Source organism: Quercus robur, chromosome 2 (assembly GCF_932294415.1).
Source record: "Quercus robur chromosome 2, dhQueRobu3.1, whole genome shotgun sequence".
Lineage (NCBI taxonomy): Eukaryota > Viridiplantae > Streptophyta > Magnoliopsida > Fagales > Fagaceae > Quercus > Quercus robur.
In genome coordinates this window covers 85895861-85916037 of record NC_065535.1, presented here as the reverse complement: position 1 = coordinate 85916037, position 20177 = coordinate 85895861, and the positions used below count along the sequence as shown (strand labels likewise).

At 35.0% G+C, this 20177-nt stretch overlaps 1 protein-coding gene across 1 annotated transcript; it reads left to right on the top strand.

The window, feature by feature from the left end:
- Positions 1–12562: 12562 nt before the first annotated feature.
- Positions 12563–15094, top strand: LOC126715526 (peptidyl-prolyl cis-trans isomerase CYP28, chloroplastic). The gene is made up of 2 exons (XM_050416166.1): positions 12563–13391; positions 14732–15094. The coding sequence occupies exons 1-2, from the start codon at positions 12671–12673 to the stop codon at positions 14938–14940; spliced, it is 930 nt and encodes a 309-aa protein (XP_050272123.1). The 5' UTR covers positions 12563–12670; the 3' UTR covers positions 14941–15094.
- The last annotated feature ends 5083 nt before the right edge of the window (positions 15095–20177 follow it).

The following is a 20177-nucleotide window of genomic DNA, read 5'->3' as shown; positions in this document are numbered from 1 at the left end:
AGAGAGAGAGAGCTATATTATGTCTATTCAGAAAAACAAATACTTAGCTTCCTACTTCTGATTAGTATAATGATGCTTAAACTGATATCCTTTATTGCATAGAAAGAGTCGCCCCCAATACATATGACAACAAATTATGTAAAATTGTGATTTACAACTAATTTGTGTTGGCTATAATTCCATGTTTTTGGTGCAAAACACAATAATAATGGAAATAACACAACGAGAAATTGAATAATACTTCTGAATATTATTAACGTAAAGAAAGAAATTACACAATACTATTTGGACTAAGGTGCGATACTTGCTCTCTTTAAAGAGATTCAAGCCCTTGGTTGGCTAAACTTTGTAATCGGTGCAAACCTTCTCTGACTTGTCTCCCCCAGGATACAACAGCTTAACAAGTGTCGTATGACTAGAACAACCTCTGCACAAAGTGTTCAAGTCCAAAACTCCACCAAAAAGAACACCCTTCTTTGTCAAGAACCTCTCTATTTTTTGTGTGTATATTGTATATTACAGTAAATTGGATTGTGTATGAATGAGTCTATTCAGGCCATTTACTAACTAATGGATATGGTAATTACTCTGAATGGGCTGTTAAGTAGGAGGATCCAAGAGGTTGATTCATTTCCAATTTTTATACCTCCACTCTTTACCAACCCCTTGCGCACGTATCTATCCCAATATTTGAGACAATTCATGTTAGCCTATTAATCACTATAATTAAAAAGAATAAAATAGTCTCTCTCTTTTTCAATATGAGATTAAATATTTTCACTAACTCCTCATCTTTCATATTCACTCCATATCTTTACACTTATATTGTAACATTTATTCATTTTAATTAATTAATATTAAAATGCTTTAACATGTGTCAAATTTAATTGTAATTCTGTTCAATCTTATGTACCCCGTATTATATGTGGGATTTCTTTGTATAGGTTGTGTGTGTGAGAGAGTGTGAAGACTCAAGACAAATTGAAGATCAAAGGAGATTTTGCGAGTAGCTCGCGAGAAGACTTCCCGCGAAGTGAAGCCATGTGCTCAGCACATGACTGGAATGCGAAGAGTCATGACAAATGGTGACAACTAGTTTTCACGAGTGTTTCGCGGATAAAGCCTTCCTGCGAGATACTCGCGAAACATTCTATTTTGTCATTTTGTCATATCTGATACACCAGGTCTCTACTCACACTATATATATACCTACATTACCCACATATTGAGAGGCGTGTTTTTCAAAGAGAAAACCCTAGCCATTACCCTTGAGAGTGAGAGATTGTTATACCCACAATCTTCTACACAATCCATTGTGGTTTCTTCAACTCCAACCTCTTCATATCCAAATCCTTGAGAGGTTGATAGTTTAAACACTTACCACACCCATTTTGAGTATAAAGTGAGGTTTTGGTGCTACTGAGAAGCATTGGAAGAAGCCATTTGTTTAGCGGATACAATTGGGCTGAATTGCGTGATTCGGAGAGTTAGAGAAGACAAGACTTCATCAAGTTAGTTGCTAGCAGGAACTTGGAGGGCTCAAGTACATGGGGTAAACTAGGTTTGGAGGGTCTTTTGTTATTTGTGTACTCGAACTCATTCTCTAGTGGATCGATTTACTGCTTGGAGGGCGGTGGAGAGGTTTTTCGCCGAGTTCTTCAGTTTCCTCTTCGATAACACATTGATGTGTTATTTTGTCTTTACATTTTTCTTCCCTACTCTTTTAGCTTTCATTTTATTGTTGATATTTGATAAATATGGCTTAGAGTAGTTATATTGTTTGTTCGCTTGCATTTACTCTATTTCGCACTTAGTTTAAGTTAAAGTAAAATCAACCGAGCCGTAATTTTAATTTGAGGGTCTAAACAGCTCTTGTGTTTTCACACAAATTCGAGCTTTCAAATTAGGATCCTCCAAACAAATTAGGTTTATAAAAGTATTACCGAAGCAATCTATGCAAGCCTAAAATCCCATTACTACAATAGATTCAAAAGTCAAGCAAACAAGAATAAGCCAAACCAAGGGCTCCTCAATTCCTAAGTTACTCTCTCACAGGAAAAGTCAAAGACCAACATTCCAAAACTGAAACTTTCCTAGAGGAAAACGTTTATTTTAGTCGTGTAACTACTTTTTCTCGAGTTCAACGGTGCATAAGCACAAACTTTTTCTGTCCAAGAGTACTCCCACCTATATACGCTAATTCCATGCTCTATATAAATGCTTCACAAAACATGCAAAAGTTTCAACATCTTCAAACTCAAGCAAGTATACAAATCTGCGCACATTCATACCTTCAGAAATACAGCATATTCAAAAGGAGAGACAGGGAGAGAGAGAGGAGTGGCCACTGGAGATGCTAAAATGATGCTTCAGTGTGTCTTTGGAGGAAGTATATCAATACACGATATGGAGATTGAGCGAAGGCCATATCATCGCTACTGTAACTGTGCACTACATAATTTGAAAGATGGTTCCTCTAACTCTTGTTCCCATCAAAGGAATATTTCATTCCCCAAGAAACAATCACAGGCCAAGTGCTCCTTGTCCATAGCAGCTTCCAAATCCTCTTCTCACTCCTCTCTTCTCGGTGAATTGTCGAACAGAAATGGAGAAGATACTAATGTGGACAAATTTGTCAGAGGTTTGATACAGCTCAATCAGAAGAATGAGTTAGGAATGAGAAGCTATTTTATATATGGAAAAGTTAATAGATGCCCTAAGGACATTGGTTTAGAAAAAAAATTTAGAAACTTTTTATGGAAAAACAAAAAAGCAATAGACTTTTTTGACATTTTTTTTTTTTTTTTAATATTTCTTATGAAAGTGACATTAAAACTTTCCTAAAATGATCCATCAACAAATATCCTAAGGGTATCCATTAACAGAACCCTTTTATATATTTTTGTTTTTCTATTTCTAGTTCTCCGGTGCTCCTCAAGATAAGGCTTGAGGAATGAATGCATCAATTTCCTCTAGCATCAACTGTACATTCTACCCAAGTTTTATGTAAACATTGTCTTCACTTTTTTTTTTTTTTTTTTTTTTTAATAATTGAAAAAAATTATCTGCATGCAACTAACAATTCAACTTTAAGTACATATGCCCTAGCTTTCTGATTTTTATAGCTCAATCTGCTTGCAATGATAGTACAACTAACACAGTATAGAGGGTTTATGTTTTTGGGCAATCTGATTTTTATTACTCAATCTGTCAGACATACTTCACCGGACTCCATTCCCTGCATATATAGCATTGTCCATTGTGCTCTCTGCTGCAGTACTTATGCACTGAATACATAAATAAACATAAACCTGTAACCACATTTATTTATTTACTTAACTTTCTCCCTTCTTAGTGACAGTACCTATAGCTTGGCTATTAAGGAAAATTATTACTTAGTTCAGAATTTCAGCTGCCTGGGGTTTGGGTAGGGTGGAGAGTTGCAGCTAGCATTATTAGCTATGGACGTTTTAATCTAGAATAAGTTTATCTTCAAAAAGTTCTTAAGTTTTAGCTGATATAATTTTCACATTTTCTATTTTCTAACATCCCTTTCATTATTTTTTGTATATCCACTAACTTCCCTTTCATTCAGATTGTCTACAAGTATAAGGTAGGTAAAGTCAAATTTGTCATTCAACAATCTTGTGTTTAGGAAAAATGTTGAAAACACAAAGAAATTTAGGCTATGTAACTAATATATCAACACTATAGAATTAGGGGTTAAATATATGTATATAAGGGAGAGGAAAGAGAACAAAAAAAAAATATAAACCATAAAAAGTAGCTTTGTCAAATATCTTCCAGATAATGAACAACATTTGCATTTGCCAATAACATCTTAATGAGATGAACAAGAACCAGAGATATGATGGCAGTCCTGCAGCATTCTGATAACAGACACACAGACACACACACTCTCTCTCTCTCTCTCTCAAATCACTAGGTCTCCTCTTCTTATTCCTAAAATTTTTCCATCTGGAAAGAGGAATTGGTTTCCAGATAGTTACATTTCTTCTTTCCTGCTCAATGGAGAAACCGTACAACATCTCATGCTCAAGACTTGTTCACTTGCATCCATCCCGACTCACAATAACATGGGGCATTTCTTCATAGGGCAAACCTAAAAATTATTAATGAGGTGACCAGTATTGGCCCCCATACTATGCTGAAATCAGGATGAGGATGGAATATGAACCCTTCATCTCAATTAAAGTAGAAACGAAATAAAGTAGATTAATTTCAATCTATATACCTAGCAGAAAGCTGAGAGCAAGAAGCACTTGAGAACCCAATATGATCCCCAACTTTAGGTGATCCCAATGGAACCATTCTGAAGTACTCAGTACAAAGTTGGAATTTGGAGTAGCTAAGTAATCAGAATGCTAACATCATGCCCCAAATTAGCTAGGTTCTACACTACCCGATACCTGAATAGTTTATATTTATATAGCATCAGGTCTGAACCATTACTAGCATGAAGCAACCAGTAACATCGACTAAACTCATTTTCCCCACATTTAGAATTAAAAAAAAATAAGATTGTGCAGATTAATTCTCAACTTAGCATGCTATTTGAAAATTTGAATGTAGCAAATATTCTAAATTATGAATTAAATTTATAATTTTTATATTTTATATAACTTGCTCCTCAAACAGAGAAAAGGGCAACATAGATATTGCATCCTATTTTTTCTTTTTCCAAGAGAGAATGATGTTTGATGGCAAGATATGCTCCCAACAGCACTGGCTGCCAAAAAAATATATTTGCCATTTTCCTTGCTTTCTGTTTGAAATTCATTTAACAACATAAAAAATGCAATATTTTAACAGCGAGCAAAACATTTGATCATTGCACAAAAGATAACACTTGTAACAATTCCGGGCAGGAAATTAAAACAAAAAACAAAAAGACAGCTAATCACAGCTTTTCTATGACATATCATGCAAGATAAGTCAAGAAGAAGATGATGTGACTCGAGTGATTCAAGAAAGCACAGCCTACAAACACCCAAATATTTAGTAGGCCAATTTCTCATTCAGCATTGCTTAGAGAGAGATACAGTAATTTTTAACTAGACTTGAGGAATAATAACATAATGTAATTTCCAGCACCTCTGCATAACATTGTATATCAAACAAAACATATTGACTCAAACTTCTAAATTGAATCTTCTTCTTTATTTTTTTATTTTTCAAATCAATTTGTAATAAATTGAAATACAATTTGACTTTGATAAGTGAGACACAACAGTTGTTTGAGGATGTCTAACTGGTGAGTGGTCACACCCAAAAAAGAGTTCCAATCTGTTTCATTTCTCATCTTTACATTTTCTTAACATTACAATTTTATAGTTTTTACTTTTCATATTTTTCTAATAGCAAGAAGTTCTACTAGAAGGAGGAGAAACCTCATCACATACACAGGGTGTACATAAAAAGTTTCTCCTAAAGATTACATGAGAAGAGTTAATATTTGACCGTCTTATATCCCAGTAAATAAGAAGAAAGCAACAAAAAGAAGCCTTACATGCCATGCATTTTGCTTCCAGACTTTTTATTTTTGATAAGTACACATCAATGAACTATTTGTTTCTCCTAACGTCAAAACAACCAAGTAGACATATACATAGAATCAGATTCCCACAAAACTTTCTTACTTTAATTCTATTCCTTTTCGAGTTAAAAACATAGGTAACGTAAACAATTTACATCATAATCAAATATGCATACTATACGGCCAATTACTCACCTAGGTTTGAAACCTTTTTTATTTCCTTAGATTGGCAAAACTAGGTTTGAAATCTCATAATTCAAAGGGGGTATACATGAAATCCCTAGACCACCACCAACTGCTCAGCACAAATAAGAACAAGTGAACAACAGCAATCATGATGATAAAATAAAACCAAGCTACAAATTGAGCACCTAGCGCAGGTTATTATTCCGAGCACCAACAAGCCGATGTACGTACAAGCGAAAGACCAGACCAACATCATGGTCAAGCGAAAACATAGTTAAGACAGATTATATGTTACTCTTTTTTTTTTTTTTCTTTTTTTTTTTTCATGTCTTAAAAGTGACCAGTGGGACTCTTACAGATCCTTCATTGCATAGATATAAGCACCCATATCACACATAGCAACAAAATTGCATCCCTTCTCAAAAGTTAGTTGGAAAGATACAACACTAGAGTAATCTATACTAAAACCCTACATCTAAAATGAGTTCCACAATAAGCAAGACAGAACAAGCCAAATTATTTTTGTCTTTTCTTAAGAATCCTTCTGAGCTTAATTTAGGCACCAGAATCAAAACCTGAAACTTCCTAGGGAAAATCGTTTGCCTTTGTTGCATAACTACTTTGCCAATAAGCCTCCAGACAAAATTTCTCGACTTCTACGGGGGAGAACCACACAAACTCTTTTCCCTCTTTATTTAATCCAAATTACCATTCTTTAACCTCACCCCTGCTCTATATAAATGCTTCAAAAAGCATGCAATGGTTTCAAAACATTCAAATTCACACGTTAACAACCTCCCCTCCCAACAAAAACACATAATTGGTATACAAACATTAACAGGGACTCAAAAAAGGTAAGAGAGAGGAGATAATGGCCACTGGAGCAGCACAAATGATGCTCCAGTGCATCTTTAATGGAAGCTTATCGATGCAGGACAAGGAGATAGAGCGGAGGCCATACCATCGCAACTGCAGCTATGCACTGCACAAGTCAAAGGGTGTTTGCTCTAATCCCTGTCCTCAACAAAGCAAAAGTCTGTTTCCCAAGAAACAGTAATGGACAAACTATTCATTGTCTACAGCAGCTTCCAAACTCTCTGGTCCATCATCTCTTGTGGACAAATTGTTAGTTAGGAACAAAGAAGATGCAAATGGGACCCTGTCACAGAAAATAGAGTTTATCGGATCCTTAACAAAAAGGTTAGGAAATGAGAAGCGAGTCTATTGTTCCTCATTCTTTAGTTTTACTGTCTTCCAGAAATTGCAGAGTGAGCACACGGGATTCTTCTACTGTCAATCATGTCTGTATATATATATATATATATATATATATTTTTTTTTTTTTTTTGGGGGGGGGGGGGGTTGTGGGGGTGGGTGTCAGAATTCTGCAATATTGTACTCTAATTCAATTTCACATGGCCCTGTATTGTTGATCACAACACTTATTTTATTTGCAGTGACGCTCCTAATACAACACAAAAACATTATTTTAGGATGAAGACATGGGAACATAGTCATTAATATGATTCACATGTCTGGTGCTCATTTGTGTAAAGAAACTCATTCTGAAGAATAAGAAAGGTAAAATCATAGGAGATTGAGAACATATGAATCTCTGCATTGCATTATGAGGGGAGTACATCATGTATTTATATACATACAGACTCAATGCTCGGGCACCTACTAAAAGAATAACCAAGTTTGTTAAGCTGAAAATTACACCTAACTGCCTTAACCACTCTCAGTTATATAAACCAACTTATAACAACTTATAATTACTTGATAACTAGATACAGCACTGGTTTAATAGCTTGATAATGTTGGCATATGCGGAATTTTTATTGATAAATAGCAATGGATTACAAGGTTTTTGTGATGCAGAGCTGCTGCTCCTGCACAATGCTAGGCAGGTTTTTCTGATCTGCATAAACCAGTACAATAGCACTTATTTATGCTTGAAAGAGCCTTCTACACTTCTAGATACAAGTAACTGACCCTTAGGAACACAGAACACCAACAGTTTATCACCCTGAAATACTAACAGCCATCATCTAAAAATTTCTTTATTCAAATTACAAATTAATTTCTAACAGATAAGGGTTGAACTTGAAAAGAGCAGATACTGCTAACAGTTTGCAGACCTCCAATTTTTGCTTGTAATATATTTACTGGAGTTTCTATAGCTACGCACATAAATTGTAACAAACTTCACGGTTCAAACTCGACATTGTATAGAATACATCTAAGCTAGGCTACTGCCAGGTACAAAACTTTGGTTGTTAGGTCCTGGTTCAGTGTCAAAGGAATTCAGTACTTCACAGTGCACCAAGGTGAGATAAGAGAGAGCACCGATCTTCCACTGAACCGCACTACTAATTGTCACCTGTGACCACTTTCCCCTCTCGTTGAATACATCCCTGGGATTTGTGTAGGCTGGAGTAATAGGCTGGTTCAAGTGGATGTGTGCTATAGCCTATGGGATATCCTAGAACAGGCGCATCCTTTTTTCTTATGGTAAATGATCATCTCCTTTCATCAGCTAGCTGTCTAAAAATAATTGAAATCAAACTCAACATGTCATAATGATAACGTTATTTGCAACAAATGCAAGACTACTGAGGTTCTTGATAATGTAAATGTATTTAGTGAGAATAGGTGGAAATGAAGAACCAAGAACTAGATAAATGAAGGAGATTTTGATATTGAACAAAAATTTTCATTTATTTTAATTAAGAACAATGAAAGCAATGGCCCCCCCAATCTTCCTCCAAAAGAATGTTCACTAAATGAGGAGAATTTCTGGAATTCCCTTCTTTATATGTTCTCTTCTTTCTTCTATCTCAATGCAGAGATAGAAACACAGCAACACAAATAAGAAAGTTAATCAGGATTTGTATATATATTTACAAATGTTGACAAATGGCTACCTCTATTGTAGTAGTGATATAGCCAACATTACCCCTCATCTACCAATCTAGGCATGTTCTATTTACAAATAAAAACAATTACAAAATTAGGATGAAGAAGAATGTTACCTTTTATCATCATGCAGAAAGGCCAACCCTCAAAATGGAAAGACCAGCAACTCAAACTGTGTCCTAAGACAGGCAGAAAACTGGGAGAAAGATGCACATTTGTTTGGGAAAGCTTATTTTCATTGGGTTTATTGTGCTTAAAAATAAGCTAGGCAAAAGTACATTTGTACCTAAAAAACTAAAGCATTAATAGAGTTGTACATAAGCTAAATAAACAATTTAATATCATTCTACTGCTAATCCAAATGAAGCCTATGCATATAAGATTTTTTTGTATAAGCAAAAGTCAATCAACATGGTGAACAAAAAGGAGACCATTCTGCACAGTTCACTAAATAACTTATGTTTTATGAAATGCAAAGATATGTAATGGACCGGTGTTTAAGATCATTCACTAAAATCAGAAAAATGTTACATTGAAATCACTTGGGTAGCACTAGTAATCATGTGGCTCCTTAGTTAGTCTAAATCATTATCTGCATGATTCACATGATTACTGGTGCTACCCAGGTGATTTCAGTGTAACATTTTTCTGATTCAAGTGAATAATCTGAAACCTAGTCCATGACATGTTTTTGGGTTTCATGAAACATAGGTTATTTAGTGAATTGTGCAAAATGGTCTCCTTTTTGTTCACCAGTAATCATGTGAATCATGCAGGTAATGATTCAAACCCACTGAGGAGTCTGAATCATTACCTACATGATGCGCTCAGTATTGTGAACTAATTCTCCCATTTCTAACATGACATGAAGCAGTAAATTTGCCATGATTAATTTTCAGACTACCCAGCACATTCCAAATATAATGATTCTCTAGAAATGAAATAGTTTTGGTACTAGGCAATATAATCACTCTTTGTTATAATTCTTGCTAATCTGGCAATACAATAACAAATTAATTATTAAACCTATTAACGGAACACATTCCAATATAATCACCCTCCGTTATAATCCTTGCTTACATGCCTAAATTCTACAGCCATGTGGCACTTCATTATAACAGCAAGGCTACATAAAGACTAAATTGGTAAGTTTTTAATTTTTTGAAGACTAAAAAAAACTTTTCAAATTTTAGGGAATAAAATAGAACCTGACCTAAATTTTAGGGACCAGGAGTATATTTTCACCTTTTAATATTACTACTTTTGTTAAATTAAGCATTTAGCTTGAACATTATTCTATGTTTTAGTTCACCAGTGCTCTAATTGTGGAAACAAGCATAATCTTTTCTCACATTAAAAGCATCAGTTCAAACAAGAGTTCAAGACCAAACCAAGACAAAGCACCACTGCTAGCACTCCACCACAATTCCAAAGTTGCATCCTCTCTCTCTCTCTCTCTCTCTTAACACTAAAGTCTACAAAACAGACAACAGAGAAGCATAATTTATTATCAAAACTTTTGTTTAACGAATTACTTGGCCTTAACATTATTCTATGTTTTTGTTCCCTTGTGCTCACTTTATCACTTACGAAAACAAGGACAATGTGTTCTCAAATGTCCATCTGGAGGTAGGGATATATTCTTGGAATGAGGAATAAATCAAACTAGGAGAATACAAAATCAAAAAAGTTGGCAGCAATAAAAAATGCTATTGAGGACAACAAGGACTTGAATCCAATGAAATAAGTTGACCAAAATATTTTTGTCTAAGCAAATTAAGTTAAAACCCCATTTTGTACAATGAGATCCAGAGCCAAATCAAGACAAAACTGCTACTGACCTTAATCCTAAATTTGTATCCCATCTCTCTCTCCCCAAATCAAGACAAAAACCCAGTTGCACAATGGCTTGGAAGATTCCATATAACAGAAAAGTAGATGTACAATCATTACTGCTTAGAATTATTTAAAAGAAAGGGTATATTTCCAAGTACTAGGATTGCATTCCTCCTTGTGCCTTTTTAAATGAATTTTTTACTTGTAAAAAATTAAAAGAAGAGGTAGCACAAAAAAATGCCATTTGAGTATTCAAGACATATATGATACAATTTTTTTGTCACTTTGATCTGCATTTTATTCCAAGTTTTCGATAGTTCACAAGCTATCAAAATATTTTTTTTTTTTTTTAAATGGATAATTCATTCTCATTTATTCAGATAAAAGCATGTATTTATTGAAATTGGAATAATTTAGAACGGTGAAAAATCTGAACATCACTTTTTTTTTTTGCTAAGGAAAAAAAGGAGTTTATAAGCGTAGTCACTGCCTGGCACTACTTAAACCCCCGCTTTGCATTATGGTATAGGACCACCTGGACAGTAATTGGGCATGTTACTACCCGAACACACAACTCCTGAATCCGTACACAACTCCTGAATCCGTACGCGTGATGGGTCATAGGGTCACCAGGGCTAGATTTCCGGATATTAAAAAAATGCTTGCATCCATTACCCATATAACCAGATTCTGTGTTCCATAAAAGTAGAAGTCAATTCATCATGCATGACAATATGATGATAAATATTAAATACCCTATCTACTGAGACAGAATAATCAGTAATGGGTAGTACCTTTCAGAGGAAACTATGCAAAAATCAAAATTCCAATCCGAGCCACCCACCTGTCCCACCCTCGTCCCGAAATTCAAAATAAAATTTCAACCAACGCAAAGCATCGGGTTGAGTTGATTTGGCTTCATAAAGTTTATGGATTGAATACACACTCTTGTATGCAAGTAATGGGCTTGGCCCGCAATCTAATGAGTATTGAGTGCTCTCACAACTGAACTTCCCTCAATTTCAAAATGGGTAATCGAAAGTCAACTTAGTTTTAGATGCGAGATCGCAAAGTTGACCTAACAAATGAGATTTGGTGAAGATGTTGGCTAGTTGGTCATACCTCATACGCATGGGCTTGTGTGGTCGGTATAAGTACAAGATGCTCCTAACTAAAGGAACTAAAATAGTAAAATTAACTTATTTTTTTATTTTTTTAGTTATGAAAATTATATTATATCAAACACAAGATGTCATCTTATATGTTATTTAAAAAAAATTAAAAAAATAAAATTTTTCGTATGTTTGATATTGTTTTGACTAATTGATATTTTTTATCTTTAAAAGTTTGAGATTGATTTTATATATTTTGGTCCCTTAAGTTCAAGATTTCGTTTCTGTCCACCAAATTTGATTTCATGTTCAAAATAGGCATTCGGTCAATCTTTGTGATTGATTTAGTTATTAAGTGCAAACAAAATGACATTGTTTCTTTTTTGATTTTCCTATCACTGAGAGCATTTATATTAGCATGTGTATAATAGAATTTACACAATTTTGTCTAAAAATAACTCACATCAGTTTGTGTATAACAATGTAAATTACAAATTTGCTACAATAATTATATAAATTTATATTGATACTATTCATTTTGCATTTAGTTGTTTATTTTTTTTTTACGTATCTTGATGACAAAATAAGAGAGTGGATGGTGGTTATTGTGTGTGAAGAAAGAAAAAAAAATTGATATTTTAATAAAATGTAGTGTAAACTGTAAAATAATCTAATGTGAAATATTTTAAAAAGTGAGTATATAAAATAGAAAAAGTAAGTTGTTATATTAAAATGGAGAGAAATTTTTGCAACAAGATGAGAATGCTCCAAAGCCATAATAGCTATTGATACGTACAAAAAGAATATTTTGAATACAAAATCAGATTTTATAGGCAAAAATTAAACCAAAAATGAAAACAATGCCACACTTGAATTAAAAAAAAATAAAAAAAAAAGTGTGTAATTTTTAGAAGTTTAGAACTGTTCATATTCTATCCAAATTGTAAATGAGTAGACCCCAATCCTCCAGCAAAAACCAATCTCCCTCTCCCTCCCATCATGATTCCCATCCACAAACAAAAAACAATCTCCCTCCCATCATGTTCACTCCACCACCATCATGGCCCCCTCCTTAACACTCCGACCCCAACTCCTCCTTTCCCACCACCACCACAACCACCACCCTCCTCCTCTCCACTTTAACCCCATAATCACCCGCCGCTCCCTCCTCCTCTCCACCACTTCACTCTCCTTCACAACCACTCTACCACCACCACCACCACCCTCATTAGCCTTAGCCTCTCCTCCACTTGACACCACCATCACCGACCGTGTCTTCATGGACTTCAGCCTCTGCCCCACTACTTTCCTCCCCAACACCAACCCAACTCTCTCCCCCGACCCCTCCACTCCTCTCTGCACCGAATCCTTCCTCTTAGGCCGCCTCATTCTCGGCCTCTACGGCCACCTCGTCCCTCTCACTGTCTCCAACTTCAAGTCCATGTGTTCCTCCACTTCCTCTTCCTCATACAAGAACACCCTCGTCCACAAAATCTTTCCGGGTCAGTTCTTCCTCGCTGGTCGCCAAGGCCGCCGTGACAAGGCTGAGGTTCGCCCACCTCATGACTTGCCTCGCAACACTGAGGCTGTTGAGTCCAAAGCTTTCTTGCTCCCGCACTCGCGTGCTGGTGTTGTTTCGCTTTGTTTGTCTGAGAATGATGATGATGAAGACATTAAGTTCGATCCAAATTACAGAAACGTTGAGTTCTTGATCACCACTGGACCTGGTCCTTGTCCACAACTCGATAACAAAAACATTGTTTTCGGGACCGTCCTTGAAGGTTAGTTTTTGTGCACATTATTATGATTTTGAATAATTCTCTTGTACCAGTCTTTTAGAAATGAACTCTTTTGATATGACCAAAGATATATGGTTGGTGTTTGGTCAAGCTTCGTGTTTTGATAATTAATTGACAGAATTCAATTCAGGGGCTAGTAATTTTTGTAGGGGTAGCTATATATACATAATACATTACCATACCGATTCACTGGAATGTTATATAAGGCCATTGCCTCTTGCTTTGTATGGTTGTGAAGTTATTCAAGTTAAGATTGATGCTAGGACTTAACTACAAATTCATGAGATAAGTGATGTTTCAACAATCAAAGAATATAAATGTATACATTTATTTATGTATCACTAATCGCTTTCATTGTCATTTCGGTTTGTAAGTCTTTTGTGGTAAAATTGGTAATAGTTTTAGCATTTCCCATGTGTTAATTAAATCAGTACTTTATTTAAGGCATCTGTCTCAAAAGTCTGTTTTTGGAACAAATATCGCATGCATTTCTCAGTTTTGGTGTCTCTTTTGTCCTCCTCAGAAGTTCAATGAGTATATAGAAGTTTGAAGAGCTCTTTTGTAATATTTGTCTAATGAGGCATGATGGTTTTATGTGAAAAATGGTTTTGTGCCTCTTATCACTTTTGTGGACTGTTTGGAGTGCATCAATGATCTTCTTTGTGGTGCTAAGACATTAAAATTCTGTCTTTGGCTTATAGTATTACTGGTATACGTAGCATAGATACCCTGATACTACAAGCAATAAATACTACACCCAAAAATTCAAAAAATTTCTCATAACTAACAAAGTGACATGTTGTGATTGATGTACAATAAAAGTGATGTTAGTAGTATGCTCATGTGAAAGTGATGTACCAATCATAACTTTCATCTCAATGATTTGTGAAAAAACTTGTGTATCTAAGATTGGTCTAATAAAAATGTCACTGCTTTCTTTAAACATGTGACAAACTCCTAGATTTGGTGATTCTAGCTTTCTGGTTCACTAGTACATGGCAGCTTGTAGCATGTAAGAGTTGATATCTGGAATGTAGTGCACCACGCATATAGATAAACACCTTCCCCATCATTACATATAATTTCATGCATCTACAGATCTCTCATCTGTTATGCATTGAACTTTTGTAATTGAACAACAAATTAAAAAAATTCTGATTAATGAGATTTCATTTTTGGGCTTAAAACCAAAATTAAGTCAGTGGCACAAGCAGAATCTCAAACATGCAAAGGATCTTCAAAGCAACAAATTGTAAATAAAAGTATTTCTACTGTATTATCATCTAGTGCATGACTAACCTCTCAGCTGAACTGTATGCCAGGTTTGGATATTGTGGCAGCCATAGCCTCCATCCCTACATACAAACCAGGGGAACGAATTCGCCAATTCAATGACTTGGCCAAATTTCTTGGAGATGAAAGAGCCCAAAATGCTCGTGCAATATGGAACAGGCCTCTTAAGACTGTATATATCAGTGACTGTGGAGAGCTCAAAGTGGCTAAGCCTTCCCTTTCTCCTACTCTACCTTAAAACCATTATTCACTAATTCAAGGTCCTTCTGGTATCTACTAGTTAATTTTCTTGTACGTATATCTATTCTTCCTGAATGGAAACAAAAAAGGAAGATTTTTGTACTCGGTTTAATTCATTAAGAAAAAGGAGACCACAGTTCAAAATTCTTTAATTTCCTGAATGCAATTCATACGCAGTGCCTATTAAATGGAACTTGGAGGTGAATTGTGATTTATAGAGTACGTTTGTAGCTCAGACATCATGCTAATGTTTTGCCAGTTACAATGAAAAAGTCTAATAGAGAAGAGGTAGTTTATTTACTTACATATTCAACAAAGTGCCATTATGCACGAACATGTTTTAACCACCGATCTCATTGACTGGGAATTTCTTTTTAATCTTCTATCATGTTATGGCATTTATGGAAATGTGTAAATAATCTTTTAAGTTTATGGGTGAAGACAAGTTTAAGACTTTCAGACTATAGGTGGCTTCTGAGGCTTTGCTTTATACTTCCAAGTTTGCTTCTTGATTAGTACCCTACTAAGCTTGGTGTTCAGAAGGCTGAATGATCAAAGTTTTAACTTTTAAAACTCATCCAATTTCTACAGACTTGGTTTAGGCCCAATGAGGTGGAGTAAAATCTCAATAATATATAGACATGAGTTCAGTTGAGTTCGGCCATTCGTATGGCAACTGTCTGCTATATAATCATCAAGTACCTGACTAACCAAGCTAAGGTGGGCGCTTTCCTATCGGATCAAAAAATGATTGTTGTTAATGATATGAGCTATTATAATTGGTACATAATATAATTAGTATAAATTAATGATGTTATTTCAGTCACAAATTATCACCTAAATTGCATATTGAATAATTTATGTGCTAATATTTCTCAATCAAAAATATGTTGGACACCACTAAAGCTTGTCAATGTGTGGTATGAGCTCAGATTCTTCGCCATAAGCGCTTGGGTTCAAGTCTCACCAATAGGTGGGGTGAGGTAAACCTAAGCCCAAGGTTCAAAACACTCTTATGTCTGGCCCACGTGTGGAGACGCTCACATGGTATTGAAAGAGACGCTACCCTCTCTTCTTCGACTTCTTCTTCTTTTCTTTTTTTTCTTCCTTGAGAATCTATGGCCTCAAAATAAATTTAAAGAGTAGAAGCTAAATCCTTATACCCTTTTTTAAGCCCAAAAGAAAATTCCCCATACCCTTCAATCCTGTCAAAGTAGAAACTTAACAAATGGCTTTCACCTATTTATTTTACATAATCGGATTAGCAGTTTAGCACAAGCCATAATTTTTCATTATGTTAAATTAGCATTATATATATATGTTTTAATGCTCTGTCCTGCATTTTGCTAGGTAATTGAATTCGGACCATCCATTCTAATGGCTTCATCAATCATCATTCACTTTATATATCCGTACTATTTCTACTTTAATTGCAAGTGATTCAATGTACACCTATCCACATGTTTTGCAACAGCAGGAAGGAAATTAAATTTGCAAATTACAGAAAGCTTTCATAATTTTAGCTTGGCAAAATTTCAAGCCCAGTACTAAGCGCTTTTATATTATTAGAGTCGAAGTACAGGATGATATTGGTGTTACACACTTCCCTTAAAAAAAGTGAGAATTTTATTCAAACAAAAAACAAAGAACTACAGGTCATAAAACATCCAAAGTACAAAGCAGCATTGCTGCAAAAATCTAAACTATACTTCACAAGAAGTCAACAACAGCATTCTTTACCTAACAAACTTGGATTGAAAGCAACCAAACAAGGACCACAGTGGTAGGCAATACCTCCACATGCAGCACATGCTTAATGCCCTTCACTTTGGATAGAGTTTTCAAGAATTTCTTCTTATACAGTAACCTACACCTGACATCAATCATGATTGTTTTCAGGATTTCTTCTCACTTTATTTAATCCTATACTACCGTGACATTTTTCATTTCTTTGCCTCCATAGGGAATAGTAGCCCAAACTAGCTTAATAATGATGTTCTTGAATGAAACTGCCTCCTCTTTCAATATTCGGTATTCCTATCACACAAGGGCCTTTTGAAAGTGGACCCTCGATTCAATCAAATACCATTTTGGATTGAAGTGTTATGGGTCCGATATGGCAGAAGTGAGAGAGTGATAAGCTCAGTCTAAATTCAGCTTGTTTTGGTCATCAAGCTATCAATTATGTTAGAAATCTTCAAAAACCATACATGAAAATCTTAAAAACTAGAGAGGGTCTAATTAAATAGAAGGAAAAATATTGTAAAATAATTTGTGTCTGTAATATTACTCTTAGATAGAATAAGAATGTTTTTTGGGATTTCTATTTGCAAGACTAGGCTTCGTTTATTACTATTGTTTAAACAACAATTTTCAGTGTTTGAATAATATTACACATATTTTTACACATTTTTTCACCCACACGTATTTCCAAAAAATACAGACAATATTAATAGAAATCTTTTACCAAACGGGCCCTTATGTTAGAGCCTTTATTTTTTTTTACATATTTTAGAACTTTTTTTTTTCAACATATGTTAGTGCCTGAAACCAGTTTGCAATTAAAGGAAATTAAAGTATAAATAATTACACTTCAAAATCAACAACTTTGAGTTCATAATTCTAGATTTTAACAAAAAACCTCATGTGTAATCATACTTGTACCGGAATAGCATTAACCATTTTTTGTTTTTACAAAATAGAAATTTTACTTTAGTCTAATCTAAGTATATATATGTATGAAACTTCATTTTGAAAATTTAAACTCCAACCATTGCTCCCCACCACAATGGAAGGCACACTATCTCAAGCCTGACTCTCTCATTTGGTCCGTGTGAAAGATAAGCCAAACATGCACATAGGGATACTAGTTAAATTCCATTGAAACTATCATGGTGCAAGAGCATTAAGCGCAAAGAGTTTGCTTACAATTAGCAAATCTCCCTTAAAAGTGCTTTGCATCATGCTCAATATAGTTTACCCAAAAAATTTAATAATGGCCAATACCTCACTACACTTATTGGAAAACTTATACCCACAGTGGGTATATACAATATCTCTCTCACAATAGGTGGGTCCTACACATTAGCAGGTGGGCCCACTAATGTGTGGGACCCACCTGCTGTGAGAGATGTTGCATATACCTGCCGCATGGTATACTTTCTCCACTTATTGTTGAGGCACTGTTTATCAACAAACAAATTTTATAATAATCTCTCTCTCTCTCTCTCTCTCTCTCTCTCTCTCTCTCTCTCTCTCTCTAGATCATGCATCACTAAATCAAAAATACTGGGGTTCACGATGAAGCAAATCTCTCTTGGAAATCGGAGCTCTCTCTCTCTTGACTTTGGTCACAATAAAGCTCACGGTGAAGGACGTTGGCCACAATTTATTTGGGTTGTATGTGAAGGTGTTGATCTAGAAAGAGAGATGGAGAGAGGAAGAAAAAAATCAATGGGTAAGAGAGAGAAAAACAATGAATAATGAATAAAATAAAATTTTAAAAATAGAATATTGAATATGATGTAAGAGTATTTACAAACGAGTTAATTAAAATAGCTTTTTAGACCAAATTTGAATAAAATTGCATTAAGCCAGATGGGAGTGCTCTAACCCCTAAAGACTAAGAGCAGCCGCATCAGTTCATCTAAAAATTTCCGTCTATTTTACACTAAAAACCTACTTTTCTATTTTACACTATCACATTTCCAAAACACCCACATTAGTTTATCTATTTTATAAATCTATTCTAATTAAATAATATTATTTATTTATTATTATTATTTATTAATACCCATTCTCTCTTTCCCTCAAAATCTATTTTACTTTTTCAGCTTTCTCACCCGTTCCTCTCTTTCCCTCACTCTCTCCCTCACAACCGCCTCACCCAGCCCGTCGTGGCCGCCGATCCAGCTCGCTGCTGCCGCCACCTCAACCCTTCGCCGATTTGGCCTCCTTCTCGACTTTGCCCTCCCTCTTTCCTTCGCCCCTCCCTCTCTCCTCCACCATCGACCCTTCACCTCCCACCGCCAATTGACGATAGCAATGGAAGATCTGGCGGTAAGAATGGAAGGCTCGGCGGCAGTAGGGGCAGTAGATTGGGCGTTTTGGGTTGCATTACCCGATGAGTTTTGATTGATTTTGAGTTGGGTTTTCTAGTGGGTTTGTCTTGATTTTGAGTTAGATTTTCTAATTGTTTTTTCGTTGATTTTGGGTTAATTTTCTGTGCTAGGTAGCGGTGTTTGGTGGTGGCGTTAGGTTTGGTGGGTGGGTAGTTATTTTCTTCTTCCTTCTTCTTATTCTGCCGCACTGGGTTGTTGTAAACGTAGGGGAAGATAAGTAGTTTGATAGAGGAGAGAGAAAAAAAGAATAAAATATCATTTACACATGAATAGTAACCGTGCATATATGCATGGTTACTGTTCATTTGCAAAGTCATGGTGTATATTTGCACATTTTTACAAAGACTGATGTGGGTTTTTTTTGGTTAAAATGTGCAAAATTGAATACTTTTTGTATTTTACACATTTTTACAACCACTGATATGGTTGCTCTAAAGAGACAAAGTAGCTTGTTATTGCTTATCTAATTACATTGGACTGAGCATCCTTTGATCACTCATAGCAAGAGCTATAGGCATAGGCATCATGCTAAAACAGTAGACATCGATCGTTCCTCCACGGCTCCACCTTATGATATGGTCAAAGGTCATATAATACGCAAAGTGGGTCGGTGTTCCCTCACCATGAAATTCCTATCATGATAGGAATTTCATGGTGAACTGGCTGGTAGTTGTGACAAGAGCATATGATGTGTTTGTACGCTATATATAGTGAACTTGAACTTTCTCATATGTTTGTATTTTTGGAACTCTATTTGTTTCAACAAACAATTTTTTCTATAAAATGGCTTTCTTTTTTTTCTTTTTTTCTTTTTTTTAATTTGAAAATTTGATTTCTTTTTTGGTGTTTGGTTGTGATCTTGAAAATGAGTAAAACATTTTCTGTTATTTGACTTACATGAAAAATCATTAATAAACAAACACTTTCATTCACAAAAATAGACTCCAAATAGAAAAACATTTTCTATTTTAGATCATTAGGGAGCCTCAAATTCGAAAACAAACCCCCAATTTTGAAATCTGCACAAAAAGAAGTGATACATAATTAGTGTGAGCAAGAAGGTTATTTGAAAAAAAGTTAATAGATAGTCAATTAGGAGAGTTTTTCTAACCTA

What these genes read in the sequence shown, in the direction of transcription:
- LOC126715526 (XM_050416166.1), top strand. Translation starts at nt 12,671, where the DNA reads ATGGCCCCCTCCTTAACACTCCGACCCCAACTCCTCCTTTCCCACCAC. An exon ending in TTTCGGGACCGTCCTTGAAG is followed by an intron (nt 13,392 to 14,731) that starts GTTAGTTTTTGT and finishes ACTGTATGCCAG; the next exon opens with GTTTGGATATTGTGGCAGCC.